At 43.7% G+C, this 27,406-nt stretch overlaps 4 protein-coding genes across 7 annotated transcripts; 2 read left to right on the forward strand and 2 right to left on the reverse strand.

Moving 5' to 3' along the window:
• Positions 1–1,072: 1,072 nt before the first annotated feature.
• On the reverse strand, positions 1,073–5,333 carry pcmt1 (protein-L-isoaspartate (D-aspartate) O-methyltransferase). 2 transcript variants are annotated; one of them, XR_015090759.1, is made up of 8 exons: positions 4,983–5,333; positions 3,463–3,567; positions 3,350–3,381; positions 3,085–3,189; positions 2,855–2,975; positions 2,253–2,338; positions 1,869–2,097; positions 1,073–1,533 (listed from the first exon to the last, which is right to left on the reverse strand). XR_015090759.1 is itself a non-coding variant. In XM_086060831.1 (8 exons), exons 1-8 carry the CDS (start codon positions 5,158–5,160, stop codon positions 1,521–1,523), a joined length of 810 nt encoding a protein of 269 aa, XP_085916957.1. In that variant the 5' UTR covers positions 5,161–5,332; the 3' UTR covers positions 1,073–1,520. The 2 variants fall into 2 exon arrangements, 1 of the variants encoding a protein (XP_085916957.1); XM_086060831.1 differs by having other exon boundaries at positions 1,928–2,097; positions 4,983–5,332.
• Positions 4,643–7,729, forward strand: nup43 (nucleoporin 43). 2 transcript variants are annotated; one of them, XM_086060830.1, is made up of 8 exons: positions 4,643–4,860; positions 5,827–5,949; positions 6,217–6,294; positions 6,403–6,565; positions 6,648–6,783; positions 6,858–7,009; positions 7,091–7,207; positions 7,317–7,729. In XM_086060830.1, the coding sequence occupies exons 1-8, from the start codon at positions 4,768–4,770 to the stop codon at positions 7,544–7,546; spliced, it is 1,092 nt and encodes a 363-aa protein (XP_085916956.1). In that variant the 5' UTR covers positions 4,643–4,767; the 3' UTR covers positions 7,547–7,729. The 2 variants fall into 2 exon arrangements, with proteins under 2 accessions (XP_085916956.1, XP_085916955.1); XM_086060829.1 differs by lacking the exon at positions 4,643–4,860 and adding an exon at positions 4,938–5,606.
• Positions 7,730–8,271: 542 nt separating this feature from the next.
• On the forward strand, positions 8,272–17,192 carry lats1 (large tumor suppressor kinase 1). Of its 2 annotated transcripts, none has more exons than XM_086060413.1 (8): positions 8,272–8,413; positions 8,869–9,371; positions 10,695–10,812; positions 10,929–12,298; positions 13,634–14,216; positions 14,296–14,478; positions 14,547–14,653; positions 15,797–17,192. In XM_086060413.1, the coding sequence occupies exons 2-8, from the start codon at positions 9,033–9,035 to the stop codon at positions 16,304–16,306; spliced, it is 3,210 nt and encodes a 1,069-aa protein (XP_085916539.1). In that variant the 5' UTR covers positions 8,272–8,413; positions 8,869–9,032; the 3' UTR covers positions 16,307–17,192. The 2 variants fall into 2 exon arrangements, with proteins under 2 accessions (XP_085916539.1, XP_085916540.1); XM_086060414.1 differs by having other exon boundaries at positions 8,278–8,413; positions 8,913–9,371.
• A 1,968-nt stretch (positions 17,193–19,160) lies between these two features.
• On the reverse strand, positions 19,161–26,635 carry rab10 (RAB10, member RAS oncogene family). Its single transcript, XM_086060415.1, has 6 exons — positions 25,908–26,635; positions 22,500–22,560; positions 20,835–20,973; positions 20,618–20,707; positions 20,280–20,381; positions 19,161–20,158 (listed from the first exon to the last, which is right to left on the reverse strand). Exons 1-6 carry the CDS (start codon positions 26,032–26,034, stop codon positions 20,072–20,074), a joined length of 606 nt encoding a protein of 201 aa, XP_085916541.1. The 5' UTR covers positions 26,035–26,635; the 3' UTR covers positions 19,161–20,071.
• Positions 26,636–27,406: the final 771 nt, after the last annotated feature.

Genomic DNA, 27,406 nt, shown 5'->3' on the forward strand with positions numbered 1-27,406 from the left:
ATGTTATGCATCAAAAGTACTAGTGGTATTGGTACTTGCTGCATGAGTTAAATCCAAGAAATTTGAACTCGGAAATTCCACTTGCGAAGTCGGTAATAATAAGTACCCCCACTTCACCGACGGACTACGTGACGTCACTCAACAATGGCGACCCTTCATTCATAAATATTCGATATAACCACACGTAACACAACATACGTGACAGTATGCCGCTATCTCCCTGCATGGAATTATACGGTGAACTACAGAACTGTATGGAATGCTTATGAAACAAGATTGAAAAATTAAAAAAAACAATAAATGAAGCAAAATTGCGAGAAGGTAAGTTTGCTGGAGGTCAAAATGAGTTTTGAGGACCAAAATAAAAAACAATTGATCACTATCCGTCATTTTGGTTGTTTACTTTCGCCTCGAATGCTTTCAGTTCAGAACTGGGGGGAAAACAACTCTGATATATCCGACTTTCGACCATCCCCAAATGCAGCATCAGTCACTGTGTCCAAAGGCTGGGTCCTCCGAAAGGCCGAATTTGTCGTCTGTATGACGTCACTCCCGACGCGACTCGACAGCACGCACGGACTTTCATACCCATATGAATGGATTATCAATGCTGCTTGTTAGTAGCACGTTGACCGACAATCCATTAGTGTGTAACTCAGTCGTAAATCCCTGCGTGCTGTCGAGTCGCGCCGGAAGTGACGTCATTCAAATTGCACGTTGACCGACAATCCATTAGTGTGTAACTCAGTCGTAAATCCCTGCGTGCTGTCGAGTCGCGCCGGAAGTGACGTAATTCAGCCGACAAATTCGACCAGTCTTCGTTGACTGACAATCCATTCGTGTGTAAATCAGTCATAAATCCTGCGTGCTGTCGAGTCGCGCCGGAAGTGACGCCTTGCAGCCGTCTTAAAAAAAATATATATAAAAAAAAGTGGTCTCGGACATCCCATAAATGTTGTAGCTATAGATAAAGAGGGGATAATGTAACAAGAACGTTTTTGCAGAGAAACCCCAACATTTGTTAAGCTTACTTGACACAGCCTGGACATAAAACAAAGCTCCAAAGCCAAAACATAAGCAACTCTTTATTGTCATATGCCATTCCAGAATTGATGACAATCATCACGCAGTTCACTCAAAATAAAATGTGCTTCAAGATTCTGTGTTTTTCGTTTTTTTTTTTTCTCTCTCTCCCCCCGGAGACAACAAACATTCATTTGCTTATTATTAGCACACTGCAATCATCATTCAAGTCCAGCATTCTTCTCTTCGGCAGAAATGTAATACTATGCGTATATGGCTGACTGCATTCAAAATAACAGAAAATGTAGCGGGTGCAGCTCACAACAGTTTTTCTTCCCAGTCCGGTGAAACTCTCAATAGTCCATCACGCTTAATGACACGCACTTAAAATGAGAGGTTTTGAAACAAAACGAAAGGACTGCTTGACCCTTCCCGCCCAGTCTGTGTTTCGGTCCAGGTTGGATATTAAAAAGGTGGATTATGGACTGTCTTCCTGTTCAGAGTTCATCCCTGCACGAAACAAAAAGTTGTTGATGTTAGAGAAGGCAAAAAAAAAGAAAAAGGCGACAAATATAAAACGCATACAATCCAATTTGTGTTATCTGCATCTCATCCAGAAAATAACAGATTATCGTGCTCACTCAACCCAAACAAGCCTTCACAGTGTTGCTTTTTCAAGTTTCGTTAGTCGAGCGGGTGTGATTTTTTTTTTTTTTTTTTTTTTAAACGAGCAAGGAAACGTGCAGCGACTCGGCATGGTATGGAAGAAGCAAAATATGCCAGCAAGCGGCAAAAAATGCAGCCTCATGCGATCCGATGCCTGCTCCAAGCCACGCCCATTTCACCTTTTCCGCTGTGAGAAGGACAGAGTGGGAGGGGGGGAGGAGAAGGAAGTCAATCTCACTTGGGCCACTGCTTGTCTTTGTCCGTTAAAGGCACATATATCACCCCCATCAGGGGCTTCATTTTGGTGCTGCCGTCCGCCATCTTGTCGTATTGCTCCAACATCTGGTTCCCCCCCGCCGGGCCCACGGGCAGAATGAGGCGGCCGCCGGGTTTCAGCTGGTCCAGGAGCTGCCACACGCAGTGGGTTAGTAACATTAGCGGGAATTTAAAACTACTTCAGTGGAACCAGACAAATTTAGACAAGCAGCATCCAGACCCAGAACGGCTTTTTGCTGGACCTTGGGAGGTTCCACTGCGTTTAAGATTTCAAACTCGGGACTCACAGCTTGGGGGACCGTTGACGCTGCTGCTCCAACATGGATGGCGTCGTATGGCGCCTCGTCTACGTAGCCAAATCGTCCGTCTCCAACTGTAATGAATTAATTAATTAATTATTTATATATATATATATATATATATATATATATATATATATATTGTACATTTAGAACAGATATAAATTTTTTGATTAATCGTGAGTTAACTATTGAAGTCATGCAGTTAATTACCATCAAAAATTTAAATCGCCTGACACGATTTAAAGAAAATAAAAAGATGATTAAAAATGACGGGCATCAGGCGCATTTTATGTTCTAAATGTACAATAAAAAAAAAAAAAGGTTTTCATGCTCTTGTTAACAAAAGTGGGGGGGAAATAAACAAATAGAAATAGTTCAAATTAATTTTTGACGTATATAGCCATCAATGAAAGAATGAGTTAAAAAAAGAAGAAGTGCAAATCAATCAATTTAAACAACTCCAAATTAGCATTAATCTTTTATTTTTGTTGATGATTATGCCGATTTTGTAACTGCGGCGTGTAATAATTGACATTTGAATTGAACTTCGATGAATTGCACAGCCCTCACGTGACGAAACGACTTACCTTTTAACACAACTCTTCCCGACGTGAGCAAACTCGGGTCGTCTTTCTTCACGTTGGTTAGAGCGTCATCGACCAGATCTTTGATGTGGTCAATCCCGACTACTTTCCCTTTCGGACCTACCTGCGAAGGACCGATTCGGATGCTGCTCACACGCTCGACACAATTACAAGACTATGACTTGTTATTTTTGGATACTTTTTTTTTTTTTTTCATGGCTTGTGTGTCTCACCATTCGTGCAAAGCAAACGGACAGAATTCCGCTGCCGGAACCCACGTCCAGGGCCTTGGCGCCCTCGTACAGCTGGTCGTGGAGAAGCTCCAGGGCATACGCGTGCTGAGTGCGAGACACAAATGAGTGAATTGATCTTTTAAATTCAATAATGTAAACGCTAAGTTGACAAATTAATAAATTCCCTTAAGGATGAGAAAAAAACGCATACAGATGAAAAGATTTTGACTTTTGAGTGCAAAGTGCTAATTGAGTGAATTCTTACCATATGTGGGGCGCTGATGGTTGCTTGGAAGCCTTTTGGTTAGAAGATAAGCATGGGTTCGGTTAATATGTTTGTCTCACTGATTTCTAAATACGAGACTCCGGCGGACATACCTATTGCCTGCGGCGAGTCCATGTAAGGATGACAGCGCGAGAAATGAGCCCGGTCTGTGGCCAGCATGACTTCGTAGACCTTGTCGGATTTAATGATGCCATTTTCTGCCGACGCAAAATGAGAGGTTAATTAATAGCCACATTCGATTTAAAAAAATAAATAAAACCATCAGTCATTGTGGAAATAAGAAAAAAAAAAGTTTGAATACTTATGAGGAAAAAATACACAAGTGTGATCATCCCTGTCAACAGGTTGCCAAATGCAAGGAAAGCCAACGACAGCCAGCACTGCTCTCATTACACTGACTCACTCATTGACTGCCATTGACGGCTATAAACGTCAAAAATTCGTTAGAACTATTTCTATTAGTTTAACATTTTCAGAAAATATATAAAATTTGTGATTAATCGTGAATTAACTAGTGAAGTCATGCAATTAATTACGATTCAAAATGTTAATCGCCCGACGCCCCGAATTTTTAATAATATTTTTCTTTCATGGATTTATTGCAATAAATACAGGAGCAAACACATTTATTTATTCATTTTGTTTGGAACTGTTTAACAGTTTGGGAACCAAGGTTACAGTGTCATAACCAGTGTTGGGAATGTTACTTTATGAAATTAATTATAGTTACTCATTATTTGTTAATTTTTTTTTTTCATAATAAAAGTAACTCATTACCATGCAAAGTAACTATTTTCACTACATAAAAAAATATTTTATATCAAATCATTTTGATTAAAAAAATTGTTTTTTTTATGTTTAGATTTTTTATTCAAGGAATTCAAATTATATCCAGGCTATAAGAGTGTGTTTTCATTTATTTTTATGAACATTTATGTCACACAAATGTCTCACTCCATAATGATAGATATCATATGTTCGACCACTGCCAATTACTACAGCAATAATAATAATAATGATAATAAAGAGTTCAATTAAACAGGCTCAAATAAATCTGTGAGGAAATTCAGCATTGAGGTACTTTATGTGACTTTTTTGTTTGTTTGGTTGTGTGCTGTGCGATTTTTCTCATGTCAATAAATATGCAATAACGTTGGAAGATACTGTAATATAACACACAGCCACTCCGAGCAAACTAGTCGCGGTGGTCCTCATTGCAATGCAAACTGCAGAAGCACATAGTGTGCAAGGTTTTCAGCTGTCAGTGTCATTCAGGAAGGAGTCAAGTGGATTCTACATTGATAGTATCAGCGAATGTGGGCAGATTGCCGATCTGGCCCAAATGACGCATCTAAAAACTACCGGGCTAAGTTAACCGAACGAATAACGCTTATAGAATGACCGGTGACCTTGAATGGGCATTTTTGTGTCTCCGTCTCCTCGACCACGCACGACTGAAGCGTGGTTTGTGGAAAAGGGGTGGAGTGGAGGTAACGACAACATGCCACTTAGCTTTAGCAAAGCAGCTAGCTCCAGCTCGTGGAGCGCAAGCTCCAAAATAAAGCGCTTGCACGCAATGCTCGCGTTTGCCGCAGCATGCTGACTGACTTACTGCGCAGGTTGTTGACGAGTTCTGCGTGGCTGGCTCCTCCGGATTTCCACGCCATTTTTAGGCAGACTTTGCGGACTAAGTAGACAGCAGCCGTCAGTGCCGCGCCTGCGCCAAATGTTTTGCCGATGAAGCTGGCAACCTCCAAAGCAGACGGGGCAGCGGATACGTCACCAGACATCCACGGGGAAGCTACAGCGGGGCGGTCCGTCTTTGACGCAATATGCTGCAGAGTGGTATCATTTCATGGGAAATAAATGTTGAAATGTATGCCTCTTTCCCACGAGGTTATTTCCACTTCGCTCGCTCGTTGGATTACGAGATTTACAACTGTAGTAGCTATTGTGACCGGTAGGCGGAGTGCTACTTCGCCAGGAATGAAGTGTGTCCGAATGGGTGACCCGTAGTGTGACGTAGGTTGGAGCGCTAACGTGTTTGTCGTTGAAAGCTAAAGCTAGCTTCATTAAACCTGAGTTTAACAAAAATAAAAATAATTTTTATGCTGTAATGGAATCAATTAATGCGAAATACACGTCTCAAAAAATCAGCAAAGCTAGATGGCGGCCGGTATCGCTTTCGTCTCTGCAGCAGCCCGAAACCTTTGCGACAGGCTCTTGGGATAACGAGGTTCGTCGTTTATTTGTGTTATCGTGACATTAAAGATTTTTCATGGACGTTTTGTAAGTGTCAGAGCTGCGTGATGATCATCATAGCGTGTGTGTTTCGTATAATCGCCAGTAAATCTATTTGCAGTATACAATCTGTGATTTATGAATATTTGTCATTCGATCAACTCCCATGTTCCATTTTATGCCATGAACTTAAAATGACCCATCTTTCTTTATAGGACAACGCGGTTTCCATTTGGTCTATTGGAAATCATGGAATTCCTTATATGGAAGAAGGATTTGATGGCGTGCCACAGTTGTTGTGTGAACATAAACATGAGGGGGATGTTCTTGATCTTCAAGTAAGTCACTTATTCTAATTTGGGATGCCGATTTTTTTACGTCTATACTAAACGGCACTATACGTAAAATATGGTTATGAAGAATCAGTACGTGGTATCAGCAAGTACTCAAATATAAGTATTTGTACTTGGTCTTCAGAAAAGCGGTATTTGTACATCCCTAATCATGATTGCTATATTCTTATAAATCATGTTTGATTAGAAATACTATTTCCAGCTGCATATGAAAATATTTGAATATGGGCTGCTAATTTTATTTTCCTACAGTTTCTGGACCAAGACAGAATCATCACTGCATCATCAACTGGAGGTGTTACCATATTCCGCTACAACCAGAACAATCAGGTACATCATAAGTGCTGTAGCTGATTTTTCATGATATGGTCACGGAAGGTCGTCGACTGCTTGTGCTAGTGACATCTGTTGTTGTTGTTGTTGTTGTTTTTATTACAGACATTATCCGTCTCACACCAGTGGACAAGAGCGCATCATTACCCTTGTGACAATGCCCCGTGTACGAGTGTGGTGTGCAGCAGCCCTGAGATTGTTAGCGTTGGCGAAGACGGCAGGATCATTGTCTACAGGGCCGACCAGGAAGGAGTCATTCGAGTCATAGGTTATCTCGAGAATACGCTTTCTGCTCCGCACGCATCGATTCAAGTTTTAGATGCATATATTTTTTTCTGTATGTCGTATAGAGAATGCAGATAGCAGCACAATTCATGCCGTGACTTACCTGAGAACAACCGAGATCCTGACGGTGAATTCCATCGGCCAACTCAAGATTTGGGATCTCAGGCAACAGAGCAACACCCCATCGCAGATTCTTTCCCTGTAAGATCACTTAAGTCAAAAATGCTGCATCGGTTTATCCCCCCCCCGATGACATCACAACATTGTCATTTCAGGTCAGGCGACCGAGTCCCCCTGCACTGTGTGGACAGACATCCGAACCAGCAGCACATCGTGGCCACGGGCGGCCAGGACGGAATGCTCTGTGTTTGGGACGTGAGGCAAAGCAACACGCCGTTCTCACTCGTGGAGGCGCATTCTGCTGAAAGTAGGATTTTTTTTTACATATGGTTTCACTTTTTCTACTTTTTGGTTGCAAATTTGCAAATTTATTTCACTGTGTCTACAGTGTGGGAAGTCCACTTCCACCCAGCGAACCCAGATCACCTGTTCACGTGCTCAGAGGACGGATCACTGCTGCACTGGGAGACGTCGTCACCTGCAGACATGCCGTCCTTCCTGCAAGGTAAACGGCGACGAGAGTAAAAGTCGCGCTCACTCAGCCATATAATCAAGCTGAGAAAAAGTACTTGAATCCTATATTGAAGTGGCGTTCGCAATTGGTTTTTCCGCAGGCGGTAAGAACAACAGCGGGGTTTCCCGCAGTGCGGCGGCTCCCGCTGGAGGCAACCAGTCCCTCGTCAACACGTGGCTCAGCGGAGACTCAAGTAAAGGTCGTCTGGAGACGACTCACATGCTGCCCAGCCAAACGCTGTCCGTCAACAGTTTGGATGTGCTCGGAAAGTGTCTCGTGTGCGGGACTGACGGAGAGGCAATTTTTGTGAACAGACACGTCCCAGTTTAGACGCACGCAAATGTTATTTATAGGTTCAAAAGTTGATGTTGCATCACAATGCATATTCATGTATGTATTGCTGGTGTATACTAGTTGAGGAGGTCTTTGTGTTAATCATTCCCAGCTGAATATTTTGCATATTTTTGTATACATGTCAATTAAACCATTTTGGAAATAAAGTAAAGAAATATGTTTGTGTGTGTTTTATTTTTTTTTAAGTGATTGGCTAGTGATCTACAAGGGTGTATGTTTCAGTCAAATTTTTTATTTTTTTGTACACAATAAGTGCTTCTACTTTTACCAAGACTTTAAAAGAAAAAAAAAAACACTTATACAAACGTACAAAGTGATTTACTTTTGCCGCCTTGTTGTTACTGTCCAAATAGTGTAGCCACACACAAAAAAGTGTTCAAATACTGTATACGAAAACAATCCGCATCCGGGTACTTTGTAGAAAGCTTGTCTGTAATCCTTGTCCCTTTTGCTTCCGGTTAGACTTTCAAAATAAAAGTATTGCGCAGCGAACGGACTAAGCAAGTAACCTTAAATTGAGTTGCCTGTTTTCAAACGATTGAATTATTGTATAGGTCCCAAATGAAATCTATTGGTTGCGTCACACGCTAAGGCTGTGGCCCAGTTTTTGTTTCCTTTATTCACTTTATTTCTATAATAACCGGAACAGTTCCGCGATCACTTCGTCTAACTTTTTCGCCGTACTTGTCATTCAGCTATCCCAGGAATTCAACACCACACGCTATCACCTAGCTCGCCTCAATAAGGACATTTTGTCCAAACCGCATTCTTCGTTAACGATACAATATCGTAAGCTGTCAACAATAGAACACTATTTGGGGAAAAGCGCCGTTACATACACTGGTGAGTTGTCAAAGGGGGGCGGCCAAGCGAATTAGTGCATTTGCTGCTGTCGCGAGCTAATATGCTAAGTACTCGGCAAGTCGTTGTTGCGTTAGCTTAGCAGCAACACATACATAGGCCGCGATGCTAGGGGTAATATCTGGGCGTTTAACGAAGTCATTTTCCGTATTTTGTTGTATTTTGTATTCGACGGAGGACTCTTGATGCATTTTACATTTGTTAAACACGCTTTTAACGCCCGCGCATGCGCGTAGAGGCACTTATCTTGTACAGTGACGCTAACGCAGACGGGTCTTGTTTTTGCGATACACATTGTGGCAGGTTTTCTACTGAAACAGCAAATACTTAGAGCCAACATTTCATTTCGAATTTTGAATGTTATTGCCCATCTGATTAACGACGTTAACGTGTTCTCTTGCATCCCCTATCGTCCAACCTGTTGGACCACATGACAGATGCTCTGAATGCCTCTTCACGGACGGTGCACTCATGTCCGCAGGATCCAAATGTGATATCGGTCTTTAAAAAGACCACCCCCGACCCCCAAGAGTCTCGGCTGCGTCCTTGACCTGCGTCACATCCTCTTCATCCCCCTCGTCGTCTTCGTACATGCCCTTACATGAAGAGAGGAGAGAAACCAGAGGGCTACAGGCAGATGAGACCCAAAACCTTCCCGGCCAGCAACTACAGCGGCAACAGCCAACATATGTTGCAGGAAATCCGCAACAGCTTGCGAAATCTGTCGAAGCCCTCCGACCCGCCCAGAGTGGACTTTAGCGGGAAAATGCTCCCGGAGGACGTAAGGCAACAGGGCCGCAGCTTCAACCCCAAGAACCCGCACCATAAGGCTTTGCAGGAGATCCGCGAGTCGCTGATGCCTTTCGCCAATGAGGCCGGCGCTTCGGCCGACCTCGGCAAACACATGCCGGCGGAGCCTCCGTTTGCTGGGTTTGACGAGGTATGAGCAGCGCGTTTGTATTCAGTCAGTACACAAAACGTTTACGCATTCTGCACATAACTCAGTGATTCATAATCACGAGTTGCATCTTGTTTACGGAATAACTATTTGAAAACAATGTCCAGAATGGCAAGTGGAATGATGAGTATGAAGACGACGTCAACTATTATCAGTTATCAGCCCCTAACGTGGAGCAGCGGAAACAAGAAAATTAGTACTCAAATGTGAAAAAAAAAAAAAAAGAAGCAGTTTGAGGAAATTAGGATAGACCAAAATGCTTTTTTATTTTTTTGATTTTTTTGATCTGAAGGCCGAAATGATAGCATTTAGTTGACTTCATAAGAGACTTTGCTGACCCTCTATCCACCTTTTTGTTTTTGTTTGAAATTAAAACTAAGATACAGTAAGTGAAAGATTAACATATCAGTTATTTAGAAATTTTGGGACAAAAATTATCAACTGTAGAAACAGGGAGGTATTTACTTGCTCAAGTTTTCATTAAACTTTTTAGGACATGCTGATGGTAGATCCCTGAAATAAAACATTTTAATCAAAGATGTCTAACATTTTACAAATCTGATGTGTTCAGTTAAAATATGGTTAAAGACATTTCAAGTAAAAAAAACTTTTTGTCGCCTTTTTTTTTTTTAATTGTCCAAATCCTCTGATTTCAACTGCTCAACAGTAATTATTCACTGATTGTTGTTTTTATATTACTAAATAATACCCCAAAAATAAATAAATAAATTATGGTTAATAAAGTAGTGAATAAAGTCATCTGTTTTTTTCATAATACACAAATGCAAATTTTATCCGACTGATGGGTCCATTGAATAAGCAACTCTAAAATTATTCGATAATGACAGACCTAATTTCAACAAAGAGTTGGAGTTTTTATTTTTTCCCTAAAAATTACACCAATAATTTCCCCCCCCCCTTTTTTTTTTTCTGAAAATGAATATTGGCTTAAAATATCGGTTATCGGCCTCTGTGGAAAAAAAGAGCTTGTTGCAACTGCTGGTTGATCGCTTATACTCTGCTGCCACCTGCTGGCCGTTTTTGTAATAACTACCATTGCTTTAAACCACCTCTTCAGGTCAGAAGCTGCATGAAAGCCTTCTGTATGCTCTAGCATTAAAAAAAAAAACACCAAAAAAATGTATGAATGTGTTTTTGGGACCATGGCAATATTTAAAATATAAAGTTTTTGGGAGCAAATGAGTTAAACTATCATTATATTTTCTGGATCAAATTAACCCATTATCAAGCTTTAAAAACTCTTTTTCAACTCCCCCCCACCCCCCCCCCCCCCTATATGTGCAGACTGCTGGTCGCAGTGTGGGGACAGCTGCCGATTACTTGGCGAAGGTGACCTACCAGGACTCGATGAGGGAACAAATGGTTGCCGCCAATCCAAGCACCGCATGCCTCAAAGCCCCAGGTAGGTCAGCAGGGGACTCCCTTCCCCACCTTCCCTGTCATTTAAAAAAAAAAATTCAGGTGAAGAATCCGTCCTTCTTCAATATATTCAGCTTTCAGCTCGTGTGCTGTTCGCAGGCGCTACTCACATTCAGCAGTCGCTACTGAGGAGGCCCAGCTGGAAAGGCTCGAAAGAGTCCCTGGCTCCTCGCCACGCCATGATGTACCGCTCAGACAGTCCGGGCCCCCCTCCCGCCTTCCCGCAGGCTCACCCTGGCAACGGCCAGCGAGTCAACCCTCCCCTGCCGCCTCAGGTGCGCAGCGTCACGCCTCCGCCGAACCGCGGGGCCATGCCGTCGGCGTCTTCCTGGGACAGCAACCCGTCGGCCAAGCGCTTCTCGGGCAACATGGATTATCTGGTGCCTCGCATCTCCCCGGTGCCCCAGGGGTCCTGGGCCGACGGCTACCCCGCCGCATCGCCTCAGAACCAGCGTGGGATCAGCCCGGTCCCTGTGGGACACCAGCCCATCATCATGCAAAGCTCGGCGGGGAATAAGTTCACCTTCCCGCCGGGCTGGTCTCAGAACGGCTCGCCTCAGGCGGACTACATGGCGGGAGGCGGCCGGCAGCCCCCGCCCCCCTACCCGCTCAACCAGAGCAGCCGGCACAGCCCCACCGACCAAATGCAGGCCGGGGGGCCCGCTTCGTCTCCGTCCTACGTAAACGGCGGCAGCGTCCCTCAATCCATGATGGTTCCTAATCGGAACAGCCACAACCTTGATATGTACAACATCGGGCCCCATTCCTGGTCTCAAGCCCCCAACCCGCTGCAGTCGTCATCAGGCAGCGGCGGCAACCAGGATGCGTCGCCATCCTGGCAGCACGGCCTGCTGGCGCGCTCCAATTCCTTTAATAGCAGAGCGGCCCACCCGGCCAGCTCGCAGCCGTCCGCCACCACCGTCACCGCCATCACGCAAGCGCCCATCCTGCAGCCCGTCAAAAGCATGCGAGTCCAGAAACCCGAACTGCACACCGCCGTCGCCCCCACGCACCCTCCGTGGATGCAGCAGCCCGCTCCCGCCGCCCCCGCTTACCCGGAGCCCTCCGCCGCCGCCGCGGCCGAGGTCCCCAGCTACCAGGGACCCCCGCCGCCGTACCCCAAGCACCTCCTCCAACAGCAAGCGGCGCCGTCACCTCCGGCGTATGACCAAGGGGCGGGGAAGCACGCGGCGGACCCCGCGGACGACGAGAGCGCTTTGGGGGAGAAGGCGGCGGAAAGCGCGGAGAGCAACGCGGCGTCGGAGAAGGAGAACAAGCAGATCACGACGTCGCCCGTCCCCGTGCGGCGCAACAAGAAGGACGAGGAGCGCAGGGGCGAGTCGGGCCGCGTGGCTTTGTACTCGCCGCAGGCCTTCAAGTTCTTCATGGAACAACACGTGGAGAACATCCTGAAGAACCATCAGCAGCGGATCCGCAGGAGGAAACAGCTGGAGAGCGAGATGCAGCGGGTGAGAGAGCCAACCGCGACACCATCGAACCGATCGCTTTCAAATGAAGCAGCTTTCCGGTCTTTGACTTCCTGTATGCTGTTTTTCTCGGCCCTTCTTTCTCTTTTCTCTCCTTGCTGTCGCCATCAGCTGAGCTGAGAGGTAAACGTATCTTGATTGTGACGACTCACGTTTGCTTCGCATGCGCCTTCCATTGTTTGATTTTTATCACAACGCTGCATTCTTGTGTTGAAATGTAGTGAAACCCCCCGTTAGGACCCGCCTGCAATCGGTGAAATTCCACAACTTCTCACATACACGTTGACAACGTATAAACTTATTGAAAAATCCATTATTTTTCATACAAAACCAGTCATCGTGCGATCGGATCGGGACAACCGAAAAATTACAAATCTGATCAGGACATCACTCATTTAGAAATTGGAAACATTTTCAAGTCCAATCTTTTCAGACGATATGATCTGCTGAAAATCGGGAAAACCCTCATTTTGAAAATTTTAAAATCTGATCTTTTAAGGTCAACTGAAAATCTGATGATCGGCTGTGATTTCCGATCATGTAATTGGATCGGGACAACCCTATTTTAGAAATTCAAATCCAATCTTTAAAAACCAATCCGGACAACCCTTATTTATAAATTTAGAAAATTAAAAATTCCAATATTTTTCAGCTGACTCTAGTCATCTGAAAATCCTATGATCGGCCTTGATTTCCGATCATGTAATTGGATCGGGACAACCATCATTTAGGAATTAAAATCAGATCTTTAAAAAATCTGATCAGGACAACCCTAATTTATCAATTTTGAAAATTTAAAAAATCCCCCCCAAAAATTTAATAATTCTAGATAACATCGATCATCTGAAAATCCCATAATCGGCCAATCATGTAATTAGATCGGGACAACCATAATTTAGGAAATAAAATCAGATCTTTAAAAATATATATATTCATAAAATTAGAAAACCCGATCTTTTTCAGATAACATCAATTTAACTGAAAATCCCGTGATCGGCCCCGATTTCCGATCATGTATTTGGATCGGGGCAACCCTAACTCATGAATTTCGAAAATGTAAAAAAAAATCCGATCTTTTTCAGCCGACACCGTGATTGGCCCCGATTTCCAATCCGATTGGAACAACCCTAATTAAAAAAATGTCCAGCCAAACCATTTACTCTAACAAAAGCCCTTCTCGCAAATAATACGGAATGCGGACTGATGAAAAATCGGCGTTTTAGCCGAGTTGCCAACAAATAACCATATAGCTGCACGCGTGCTGATGTGCATTTCATCATGTGCGCTTGCTCACTGGTGCCCGTGGGTCCCCCCCAGGTGGGCTTGTCGTCAGACGCCCAGGAGCAGATGCGTATGATGCTGTGCCAGAAGGAGTCCAACTACATCCGGCTCAAGCGGGCCAAGATGGACAAGTGCATGTTCAAACGGATCAAGACCTTGGGCATCGGGGCCTTCGGCGAGGTGTGCCTGGCCAGGAAAGAGGACACGGGTGCGCTGTACGCCATGAAGACCCTCCGCAAGAAGGACGTGCTGCTCCGGAACCAGGTGGCCCACGTCAAGGCCGAGAGGGACATCCTGGCCGAGGCGGACAACGAGTGGGTGGTCCGTCTCTACTACTCCTTCCAGGACCGGGACAACCTGTACTTCGTCATGGAGTACATCCCCGGCGGCGACATGATGAGCCTCCTGATCCGGCTCGGCATCTTCAAGGAGGAGCTGGCCCAGTTCTACATCGCCGAGCTCACCTGCGCCGTGGAGAGCGTCCACAAAATGGGCTTCATCCACCGCGACATCAAACCCGACAACATCCTCATCGACCGCGACGGCCACATTAAGCTCACCGACTTCGGCCTCTGCACCGGGTTCCGGTGGACTCACGACTCCAAGTATTACCAGAGCGGTGAGTAGACCTCGTCCGGTGAGATCGGCGTCGGTCCGGGTTTTTTTGCGGACTGGTCACCATTGTGTTTGGACCGCAGGGGACCACGTGAGGCAGGACAGCATGGACTTCAGTAAGGAGTGGGAGGACCCGGCCAACTGCCGCTGCACGGACCGACTCAAGCCTCTGGAGAGGAGGAAGGCCCGACAGCACCAGCGCTGCTTGGCCCACTCGCTGGTGGGGACGCCCAACTACATCGCGCCCGAGGTTCTGCTCAGGACCGGTCAGTAAGAAGCCACTTCCGGCGCCTTTGCAGTCTGACTGACGGCCGATGTCCGCGTTGTCGCGCAGGTTACACTCAGCTGTGCGATTGGTGGAGCGTGGGCGTCATTTTGTACGAGATGGTGGTCGGACAGCCTCCGTTCTTGGCGACGACGCCGCTGGAGACGCAGCTGAAGGTATGTGGACCGTATACGGGATCTCACAAAAGTCAGTGCACCCCTGCGGATATTTCGTTATGCGCTGAGGAAATGACACAATGAAGAGTGCGTTTGTGGCTCCTTCAAAATGACTCAAAATGTAGTCGATAATCGCTAAAGCCCTGGAATCGTGTCGTGTGGTCTGATGAGACCAACGTTCTTAGTTTGTTCAGATGGTGGAACTCCGAATAAAGCCATTAAAAACCCCAAACTAACATCCAAGGATGACCACTGCCTTGCTAAAGAGGCCGAAGGTAAAAAAGGGCGGACTGGCCAAGCATGTCTCCAGACCTAAAGACTATTGACACTTTGGGCATTTTTTTACTTAGGGGGTGTACTCACTTTTGTTGCCAATTAGCCATTTCACTGAAGCAACCCCCTTCGCTCTCTGCTATTTTACTTGATTTTGACAGATTTTGCAAGGCCTACATAATATTCTGTTCTATTGCTATAAAAACATGGAACCTACCAAAATAAAGTTTAGAGCCTCTTCTTTCATCAGAAAAAAAAGTATATTTTTATCTGTTTCCGTTTTGCAGCAATTAGCATTTAAATATAGCTAAGTTGAATCATTATTCACAAATCTGTTGAAGACACTGGGGAAAAGAGCTTGTTGCAAAATGGCCCTGGTTGATCTCTTATACTCTGCTGCCACCTGCTGGACGTTTTTTGTAATAACTACCATTGCTTTAAGCGAACCTCTTCAGGTCAGAGGCTGCATCGAAGCCTTCTGTATGCGCTAGCATAAAAAACAAAAAAACATCTAAATACGTTTTGGGGACCGTGGCAATATTTAAAATAGAACATTTTTATTTTGTTTTTGGGAGCAAATGAGTTCGTGGCTGTATTTTGAGGTAGCAATAAATTGTTTGCTTGACACTATCTCAACCAAGTAAGTTGATCTCGGTCTCATCAGACCACAAGACACGGTTCCAGGGATTGCGCTATTAATGGCTGTATTTTGAGGGAAAATAAATGTACACTCGTACACACGCGCTTGACAACTTCTAAATGAAGTATTTTGGACTCATCAGACCACACGACATGGTTCCAGGGCTTTAGCGATTAATGACTTGAGTTTTGCGTTGTTTTGAGGGAACTTGATCTCTGCCCCCCACCCAGGTGATTAGCTGGAAGACCACCCTGCACATCCCCCCGCCCGCCAAGCTCAGCCCGGAGGCCTCGGACCTCATCGTGAAGCTGTGCCGCGGCCCCGAGGACCGGCTGGGCAGGAACGGCGCCGACGAAATCAAAGCCCACCCTTTCTTCAAGACCATCGACTTCTCCAGCGACCTGCGGCAGCAGGCGGCGCCGTACGTGCCCACCATCGCCCACTCCACGGACACGTCCAACTTCGACCCCGTGGACCCCGAGAAGCTGTGGAGCGGCGACAGCGACGGCGAGGACGACCTCGGCGACACGGGCTGCTGGTTCCGCAACGGCAAGCACCCCGAGCACGCTTTCTACGAGTTCACCTTCCGGCGCTTTTTCGACGACAACGGCCACCCGTACAGCTGCCCCAAGCCCATCGCGTACGAGGGCCTCGACGAGGACGAGGCCGATTCCGAGGGCCCCGAGCAGGAGGCCCCCGACGGCCCGCCGGCTCAGGGCCGAGATCTCGTTTACGTGTAGCGTTCTCGGACCCCGCAGTGACACTTTGGTGTTTGAAAGTGTGCGTGTAATAAGAACTGCTCACGTTTTTTTAATATTCAGAAAGTAAAGCGAAAGCTTTTTCTAATTGAATCACGCCGGCTAACGTTCACCCATATTACACAATTTGGCATAAACTGCCCTTAATTTTGTTTTTATTGGCTCCTCGAGTGCTTAATTTATTGACAAAATCTCAACTGTTCACTTTTAGTGTGGGTACGCTTTGAAACGTTATTAATTTATATTTTGACTGTCGCAACTGGGACCTTAGTGACGGGACTGGTAGATAATTAAGTATCGATTGTTCCATTTCTTCATTGCGGTGCCTTTTTATTTTTCACCAAATAGAGTTAATTATCAGACTGGCATTAAATGTGTATGTAGAAGTAGACCATTGATTGAACTACAGTAGCTTTTTGTTTTACTTTTCTAATTTATACCTATATTTATAAATGAAGTTGTACACAATTGTAAATATTTCTTTTCCCTGTCACTGATTTTTTTTTTTCCTCCCTAAGGGCAGGGCCCTCTTCAATGTCCACTGCTGCTGCCTTTCACTCATTAGTGTTGATAGTTTCGTCTCATTCAAAGCACTAAATAAGCGTTTAGTCGTTTTTTCACCCACATCTTGTCAAAGAAACATCAGTTTACTGAGAGTAACTGACTAGTCCATAACCTTCCCTCTGTGCATTTGTGCTTAGCAAAGATCTCTTGAATGTAGTTTTTAAGTCTTAATTGGCCTTCTGCACTGGCTTTTGTGTTGTCACACAAGAATGACATTTGTATTTTTGTGTGTGTGTACACTGTTGCTCCTGAGAGGTTACATGTTGGGGAAAAGGGTAATCAATAAAAGAATGTCAAGAATGAAGCATGTTTCATGTAACGTTGGTACCAAAACACAACCTGTTGTGACGGTGTTTGCTCTTGCTTCGCTAATGATCTTTGGCGTCCTGGTGTGGTCGGTCGTGTGGTCGGTCGTGTGGTCACGTGACCACATGGGCCAATAAGAGCCGCCTGTGGGCAGGTGTACGGAAGTAGCCAGTGGACTCAAGGGGGGAATGTCTGTTGCTGTTCGAGGTGGTTTTAAAATAAATAAATAAAAGTTTCCATCTTAAATATCGCTGCTATGGTCTGAAGACTTAAACGCCTACTTGTTAACTTTTATTTAGAGCCGACTGCCATTGCCGGACTGCGTCAATTGACCGTCAAAGCGGAATTGGTGAGTATTAGCCATTCCTGTGGTTTCACATTGCATTTGCTTTAATGATATGTTTCTCAAATGGTCGTATAAAATAATCGCTCAGAGAAAAATCGATTCGATAAAGTGTTTGATGGTGTTAATTGGTCACTGTGAGCAATTATTTTATGCATTACATGGTGTTTTAGCCATTTTTAAATACATTAAACACTGACAGCACTTAAATGCTACACTTTGTAACAATTTACCCAAAAATAACTTTACAATAGTTTTTTTAATTTGACCATTTAAACTTTTTTTAAATTAGTAGATTAACACCTTAGCTGGTTAGAATGGGAACTCCTGCAAGCCTCTGGCCAAAACATTTCAGACTGAATTCGGGTTCGAATTTTCTGCCCTCTGTGTGCGGATGTGTCGTCATCTGCACGTCGTGTACGTGAAGTGGAGAAAATGCAGTTTATTTTGTCCGGCCACAGGTGGCAGTAGCGATTCGAAATTCAATTTCCTGCGTTCAGTAGTTTTAATCAACGGAGCTGTCTGACATCTGAATGTAATTGAGAATGCTTTGTTCATATTAAATTAAGATGCTATTGCCAATTTTGCACGTTAGCACTTTGATATAATACATCATAGCTTTTTGACATGTCAAACCAATTTATATTGTACAATACCAAGAATGGATTAGATTATTTTCTATTTATAATGCAATCAGTGTTATTTAGTTAAGGAATTTTGACTTGTGTACACAAAAGATTGAGATGGTCCTGTTTTGTACAGGCCGGGCTTTTAATTGATGGTACCCGAGAGGATTCAACTCAGCCCAAGCCATTGGAGATTCTTGCCAGGAACCCCAACAACCTGCTCTGGTAGGAGGCTCTCATAAGCCGCCCCGCACACTTTCATCACTTGCTCTCTAGTTTTACATTCATTCTTGCACACCTGCCTCAGGACAATCAAACCACATGCGATTTCAGACAAATGAACTCTACGTCTCAAGGCATTTATTGTCAATTAATATTTCAATTTGTGCCTTGAATAAACATTTTTGTATGGGAATAATTAAGGATTGTTATTGTTTGCATTGAATGGTCATTCATTTTTCACTATACTTGTATATTTGCATTTGTCCACAAGGGTTCTTCACATTAGAATTCAATACGCGGTGCCATCACCAAACGAGAATCTTAGTTTCCTGGGCCGAATCTTAAGACTTTTGATATCTAGCCTACTAATATTGATGACTTTTGTTTTACGATATGCAGCAAACAGACCGCATTGTATTAGAAGTGGCGTGTCACAAATTGAAGTTGCATATTGGAAAAAATAATAGTGATTAAGTAATTTTTTTTTTTTTTGTATCTAAATGAATTTGTTCAAACGGTCACAGTCACCATTAACAAGCAATGTTTTAATTGGCATTTAGCTGCCATACAGGTGGTGTTAAGGAGAAATGAGGATTCCACAAGATGGTGCCAAATCCTACATAACAGAAAAGTAGTGCTTCGGCACCATCTTGTGCCATTTTGGTGCCAAGGAACTATGAGGAGGACCAACAGGGCAAAGCCACAATTAATAGGAACTGGTCCGATTTATCCATTTCCTGACACAGGAAACGACACGCCATGAAAGACAAACAAGTTAACTTAAACAAGCTTATTTTTAATGGATCTGCAAAACTGTTTGAATTTCCAAAGAGAACTTGTGAACCTCCCGCCCAAAGTTACCCAGTGGCATACCTTACATGTTACAGAAACGCTTCCAACCCAAAGAAATCTGCATGCAGGAAACAAACAAACAGTAACCCAAATTGGGGAGAGAAAACCAACAAAAAAAGTCAAAATAAATCATACAGGTAAAAATGAGACATCGATAAAGAGGACATAATGCCGTTCTCTTGGCTGCAAGGAGAAATTCAAACGTTTCTGCGCCAGTTTGGCTCCGCGCGGGAAGCGCAAACCGACAACGATTTAGTAAAGTGTAATTTCAACGGGTGGATGTGGCTCCGCCCACGACACAGCCCCGCCCCTGTCTTCCATATAAGGCACAGGACAAAAGAAACCCCGCATTACAAAAGGAGCTCGCCACACCTCTGTCACTTGGTAACAAATTGTAATTGAGCAAAACACTTGAGACAATGAGTGTCCAAAAGGGGGGGGGGGGGGGGGGGAGTTGATGTCATGTGGGGTAAGAGGGGGGGGGGTTGATTAGGGCTGAGCTCAGGCAAAGTAAAATATTACAAATATGAGCTTGTATTTTCAACGTTTTTCTTTTTTATAAACTTTCAAACAAAACGACAAGAAACATGAGTGGCGCTCAAAAGGTGGCGAGTGGGAAAAGTTGGGGGGGGGGGGGGTCAGTATGTGTGTGTGTGTGTGTGGAGGGGGGGCGGGGGGGTAGATGGATGAAGTGGTTTATTGTTTTATTCTGATAAGAGTGTCAGTGCGCAAGAAAAAGTCTTGAGAGGGGGTTAGAGGGTAAGAGCGTTAAACGTTAGAGAAAGAGAAAGAGGGTGTCGTGCGTGTGTGTGTGTGTGTGTGGGTGCGAGTTGTTCAACTGCAACACTTGCTCTTCCAGCCCGTCACGCCGCTCCCGTTGTTGATGTCCACATTTTCACTGTTGGGCTCCTTTTGAGGCGTCTGGGAGGAGGGGGAGGAAATGCCACAATTGGAACCCAACACAAACACGGTGAAGCGGTATTTTGCTGTTATGCTGCAACAGCATATAAAAAAAGTCTCAGAAGCGGGAATGCGAACGCACCTTTCTGAGGATGTCTTCCGCTAACGTGAGGAAAGCCTTCTCGATGTTGATGTTGGCCTTGGCGCTGGTCTCGAAAAACCTAATGTTGTGCTCCCTCGCAATCTGCGCGGCGGACAAGGAAGAGCGAGTGAGAAGGAGCGCTGACCTTTAAAGGGGTGCTTGTCCAAAAATAAAATGGCTCCGTCCATCTCCAGTGCGGCGTAGCGATCGGGTCGCACCGATTTCCCCAAAGCAAAGGTCGCCGCTACTTCCGACTACGACAAGCCGGCTGCTATTCGTGTATGACGACTCGAGTTGACTCCTATTAATTCATATTATAAATTCGGATTACATCTCACCTGCTCTCCCTTGGCTTTTGGTACAACCCTCTTGTCCTCCATGTCGCACTTGTTGCCTAGTAGCATTCTCTCAACATCCTCATTCGCATGCTGCAAATAAAAAAATTATGATTTATTTAAAGATAAATAAAATGTAATAAAAATTTAAAAAATTTAAAAAAAATTGGGCTTACTTAGATCCAGAAAGGAAATGTACTACAAAAGGCTGAAGTCTCACCTCGTCGATGTTGCGCAGCCATTTGCTGATGTTCTCGAAGCTCTTGGCGTTGGTGATGTCGTAGACGAGCATGATGCCCATGGCGCCTCTGTAGTAGGAGGTGGTGATGGTGTGGAACCGCTCCTGGCCCGCTGTGTCCCTGCACAAGCAAGCGCACACAAATGACATATTTCCGTTAGTTCCTCGTTTACAAATCTTTAGTTAGCCGAGGCAGCCATTTTCCATTCGAAAAATATCACGCCACACGAGTGGGGAGGGGGGAAAAAAAGATCTCGTCTCAATTTAGGGAATGGCTACACTTTTATAATACATTCCACCATCTAACGGAAAAGCCGTAAAGATAGATGAATAAATGAATAAGAAATAATTTTGTGACAAATTATGTAAAATAGGAAGAGCTGGGAATGACCTTCATGACACGCTCAAGGAAGCAGACGTCTCCTCGGGTGCTAATCGCTTTGTCATTCTCAGTTCTGACATGCTTGGCAGTTGAGACATTTCCACAAAACAGCAATCTAATTATCATATTATACATTTTGTTTATAAAAAATAAAAATAAACTAAATATCCATTAGCGGGGCTAAACGTTTTATGTACATCATGGTAGATCAGCAGATTTAAGGCCATCAAATTTAAGACCCTCTTCCCAAATTTACAACCCCTCATCGTCCAAAGGTGAAAACAGCAAGAAATTGTATACTTTTCTATATTATACAAAACAGTAAGGCTGGGTTTCAATAATTGATATGGAATCGATTTTTCTTTGAGCGTGATATCGATTCATAGAACCATGAATCGATTATTTTTATAATTTCCCCCCATAAATTAAACAAAATAGAATTTTAAAGGACAAATCTTTTTTGTATCTTAGTTTTCCTGAAATGTACTGTTATATTTATGGAAAAACCAAACTCATTTCACTTTATGACAATTCAGAATTTTTTATTTATATTTAATGTTTGTAGAGTTTTTTTTTTAAATCATGTCCTTGTTATTTAAGAAGAATTTATGTTCCATAATGAATCAATATCGGATTGGACCAAGTGAACCGAAAAAAATAATAATCAAAATTGAACTTAATTGCTTCACATTCCAATAATGCCTTCACCTCGCTGTGTTCATCTGACAAATCACGTTGGAACTCGTACGCACGCGCGCACACACGTCGACACTAGCTCCCCCGGGAGTTGGAAATGTTGTCAACGTTCATCTAATCGAGGATTGCGCCGAGGATGAAGTAAGATTTCAGAAGAAGAAGAAGAAAAAAAGACATTTTTGAGACCACAAATATGATTGTGATGTGATGATGCATCGATTGAGTGTCATTATTTGACAACGGGGGCGACGTGGGGGAACCGAAACAACAGTGGAATGTTAAAGGTCAAGCAAAGTAAATGCATAAAAATGTGAAAACAGTTCTGCTTTTCACTTCCTGAACTGTTGTTGAAAAGCACACTTAGGATATCACATGACTGAGATTCATTCAATATTAAATCAACCTAAAAGTTGCATTGTTATTTTGCAGTCACATCGGATCCTTTTGGGGGGTGAGGGGGTAAATAAGAGAAAAGGAGTCCTTTGCCACCATCTTGGCCTTTTTTTTTTTTTTTGATGGACGTCAATAACTCACATTTCCCCTCCCTAACCTTACTTGTGTGGACTCACCAGATCTGTAGTTTGATCTTCTTTCCTTGTAGTTCCACAGTTTTGATCTTGAAGTCTATTCCTATAAAAAGAAACACATTCATGAAGCCAATACGCATACACTGTTTAATAGAAATAGTTTGCAACGTAATTAAATTGGGGACGACTGCTGTTATTCTCCATGAAGCCACAGGAGGGACAACTGATGACTTTTGGCCCACAAGTGCTACTTTCCCGTCCAAATAACTGAGCTGTCACTTCAGCTCAAGCATAAAAGATGGCGCTCGGTTTACAAGTTCAAGAAACAGCTGTGCTCTTTGAGGGGCGGGGCCACGGCATAATGAAGGAAGCGGCTGCCAAAGAGTGACTCATTGAGTATTATGCACACCCCAGAGAGGGCGGAAGGGGAATTGTTGGGTAAAAAAAAAAGAAGAAAAAGGGGTAGAGAAAGAGGCCAAATATTTTTCAGGGTTAACGGAAGGTGCACCCCCCCCCCCCCCAAAAGAAATTATGACAGCCTTGGAAAGTGCTTTAGTTAAGTCAATCTAACCCCCAAATGTAAACATCCTTAAGCTTGTGCCATTTTGAAAGTGATCAAATAGGAGTGTGGAAATTCACATCTGATTGTGCATAGCATCATGAGCCAACTACACAAGTGATGGCAACGAAGGAAAAAGTCGTACAGTACAATATTGATCAGGACTACGTCAATTAACCCCCCCCCCCCCCCCCCCCGGAATGTACACAGTTAAGTACGCTGTTCTTAGTTTGATGCAGAAGATGTATTATACTTGAATTAACTTATTTGCATTGTGTGTACAGTCAATACAACATTAAATGATAGTGACAGTTTGACCTTGGACCGGATTAGCTCAATTTCTATGATTTCTAATTAAGAAAACCGCTTCAAATTTTGAACCCATGGGAGGCCCGGTGTCCTGTAACACATTGTGTTCAACTTTAAAAGATGCACTCTTCTGTATTCTGCATTCTAAAAGATACAGCACCGCTACTAAATGAGACCAGCAGCTATTCGGAGGCCTTGAAATGAGGATGAGTGAATAAAGCCGGGAAGGGGGGGGGGGGGGGGGGGGGTTCCCATAAGGGTATTTTGAGAAGTGCCGCTGTATCTCGGTGTCAAGTATAGACCTTTAGCTGTGATCCGGCTGTATATGTGAGATAATAGTTTTGTTTTTTTCTCTAAATAGGTGACCTCACATAAAGTGAGTCAGCAGTCATGCGTTGAGTAGCGACCGGTAAGCGAGCCAAATGCCATTCCAGTACAGTGTGTGGATTGATATGAAAAATGTGAGGTTCTATAAAAAGGAGGTACAGCCGCCATTGTCGTCCTTTTGTTTGTAAAAGGCATCAATATGATGCTCGAACTACCAGCCTAAAGGTGACTAGTTTCCTACAATTGTAAGACTTTTTGGCAAGGAACATCTTTTTTCTTTTTCTTTTTTAAGCTGGCTTCTAAATGGGGGAGGGGGTATTGGGACAAAACTTGAATGTTACATTCAAATGCTATTTTCATTCATAAATAATCAGTCGCTAATGTTATTGAAAAGTATTCAAACAACCCATCTCAACAATAAATGTTCTTAATCAAACCCCCCGAACTAATTTGACATCACGTTAGCTTGATCAGTAGCGCTCATCATGTTACATAATGTTTTGCTTTGAAAGCAGATGTGCAACCTCTACGAGGCAGGGTTGGAGGGGATGACAAACTATTTGTAATGTGTAACATGATTTGTTTTTCTCTCCCCCTATGCTGCTAACTAGAAAAAAAAATTTTTATTTTTAAGAATACTTTTTTTTTTATTATAGAGAGTCACACAGTCTTTCTTTAGAACTAACCTTTATAAAAAAAAATTGCATTTACTAGTTGTGGGCAGTTCTGACTTCTTTTCTCATTTTGTATGACGTAGCGGTCTACAATTGCCAACTACTACAGCAATCAGAATAAGAAATGGTGTTTAAATAGATTTCTGGTAAATATTTCTGACATTTAATCCATTTTTTCCCATGATTAGAGATATCATTCAGCACGTTTGCTATATAGTATGCAAAGGTCTACAAATTAAAGCTACTACAGCTTGTATATGTAGGTATGAGGCAGCGTACTTTTACAACGTTTTCAACACTGTCGCGCCAACGTTGAGATCTCCTCCAAGCTGGTGCCCTGCGACGTCCTCGAGCAGTGTGAAGTGAATATCCCCCCCTCCAAGATGGAATGCAGCTTTTTCAACGCTAAAAGCATCCTTGTGTGACTTGACAAGGCTCTATATAAATCTCATTTATTTATTGTTATTATTATTATTATGAAAGAAAACCAGATCCGACATGAGGAGAGAAATTGAAGGTAAGCTTCTCATTTCCTCATTCTCTTATAAGTAAGCCATTGTGTGGGACGTCCACATAAATTTAGGTGCCAATTGATGGCTGTTTTTGGACATAATAAGTGACGTACGTATGATGATTTTGAATGGACGAATTGTGCCTGGTTCCTTAGCGGACTCCCACTAAGACATGGCGGGAAGGTTGAGTAGTTAGTTATTTCTCCTAAACAAATTGATAATATTGAAAATGCAAGCAATGCAATGGGCCATCATGGCAAAAAACAGTTCCTTTTAATACACAGAGCACATTGCTTATTTAAAAAGATGTGCTCTAGATCGAGAGACCATGTTGCATTCATATTTGTAGATGACATAAAAGGGTTCATGGCTTTCCTCTTGAGTAGAGACTGAAATCAATCATTTTGAGATACTTGGAGAATCATATGTGCTGTGTATGTGTCATCTGTATTTAATGGAATCCCGGGTGGTCCATGAGTGATGCCAGGAACGTTAAGCAATTAATACGTTGCAGATAATAAAAGCATTAGCTACAATATGGCACTGCTGCTTATATAATATACTGACAGCTCAATGGCAATATAGTATGTTTTGAAGGACGAGACGTGTGCTTTGGTTGTTGTTTTTAAAAGAATGACCAAATCCCCCGACAAAGCAACAAGGGCGGTAAGGTTACTTGAACGTAAACACGTTAAAAGAATTGTGCGTGTGCGTGGAAAAGAGAGTACGGCCCCGTTGCCCCCCGCTAGCCTCGTTAGCTTGCGGTGGTTAAAAATGACAGCTCAACTAGTTACACATTGCCCAACAGTCACGCTTAACCGAAACAAGTTTCACGGCGTGTTAACAAACGGCCCCGTCCGCTCGAGAAAGGGGGTTACTCGAGTTTAATAGCTGGCAAAATTGCACAACTTGTCTCGCTGTCAACCCGGGCAGGCCTGGGCAGCCCGCAGCATGCTAATAGCGGCGCGGTTAGCTCACCAGATGTCAGTCAACAACAATTAAAAAAATATAATTAAAAAAAAAAAAGCAAATGGACGTGACAAATCCTGCATTTGTTTCTCTTGCTTACCTATGGTGGAGATGAAGGTTGTGTTGAAGGCGTCGTCAGAGAAGCGGAACAGCACACAGGTCTTCCCCACGCCCGAATCTCCGATGAGAAGCAGCTTGAATAGCAAGTCGTACGTCTTCTTAGCCATTGAAAACTGTTGAGTATGTACCCGCTGATACACACACAAAAAAGCAATTTCCTAACACGTCTAAGTGAAGTCTGAAGCCAGCTCCTACGTCAACCTGACCAACTGCCCCGATTTTGACAGTTTACGACCTGGGATTTGTTGATTAGCTTTGGCGAGCTACTTGGCTAAATACCACCACCAAATAAAACGCGTCAGAGAAGCGATATTCCAAAAGGCCGACTGTTTCCCTCTTGAAAGCGCGAGAAAAGGTAGCGACAACGGAAGGTCCTCCAGCACGATTCCTCTTTTCCACTTTCTTTTCTCCTACACAGTCGGGACAAAATGGCTCCTCTCTCTAGCCCGACTCACTCTTTCTTCATACTAACGGCGAGCTAATTCAAATTCTCGGCACACCCCGTCATTCCAGTGTCCGGCCTCAAAGCTCAACCGAGAAACCTTCGGGTAGAAATTGAAGGTGAAAGTGTAACAAATTCACTGACTCTGCAAAGTTAGTGATCTGGGTTTTTTTTCTCCCCCGGAGAGATTAGGAACTTAAAGTAAGACGACCGCCGTCGTCTCTGGAATCGGAGTCAGCACGGCGACACCCTACGTGACAGACGCACAATTTCTCGCCCACTTCTGTCAGAAAAAAACCTTTTCGATTTGCTGGCAGTGCTGTCATTTAAGAGTGCGCCCAAATTTGATTGGTCGTTTTCTCTGACATGCTCGAAGGGGCGTGTCTTACAGTGACAGAAAGGGCCAACGGCACTGGGCCAGACGCTTAGACATTTAGGCTCAGCCCCTCGTTAACTTCAATGGGTAAAACATGTCCGGCGATCCAAAATGGCCGCTAGTTTCCGCGGCGCTCTCTGAGTGAGGGTGAGTCAATTTTCATGGCAAGTTGGAAACTGATGCGGTGACTTTCCCAGCTGTGAGTCAGGCAAAGTGATGTCATAATTAATTACTTCTGCTTTTACGGGCGTTTCCCCACGTTCCCTTCTCTTGAAATTAAATGGTAATTCATCCGCTTTAAACTTTACACGCACTAATATTGCAAGCATCATTATATTTATTACAATAACAATAGATCGTCACGAGTTGGATTTGTAAGTCATTTTTTCCCCTCTTTCGCTTCCAGGCTCTCCTCCAAGAATGCAGAGCATGTCATCCACGGCCAAGTACAGACTTGACAAGGGAAGAGTCATCCAAGAAGCCAATGTTATGCTGCTGTGGCAATACAACAAAAAGTCTGGTGGATAAACTGACCTACGAACGAGTTCATGTTCTTGATCAAATATGCAAAAATATATATATATTCTGAAAAGTTAGCAAGAGGCTTTTATGCTGCACTAGTATTTTGTATCAGGATGTGATACTGGTTTAGAAAAAAAAC

The sequence above is a fragment of the Leptonotus elevatus genome, chromosome 18 (assembly GCF_054856555.1).
Source record: "Leptonotus elevatus isolate MCC_2025b chromosome 18, RoL_Lele_1.0, whole genome shotgun sequence".
Taxonomy (NCBI): domain Eukaryota; kingdom Metazoa; phylum Chordata; class Actinopteri; order Syngnathiformes; family Syngnathidae; genus Leptonotus; species Leptonotus elevatus.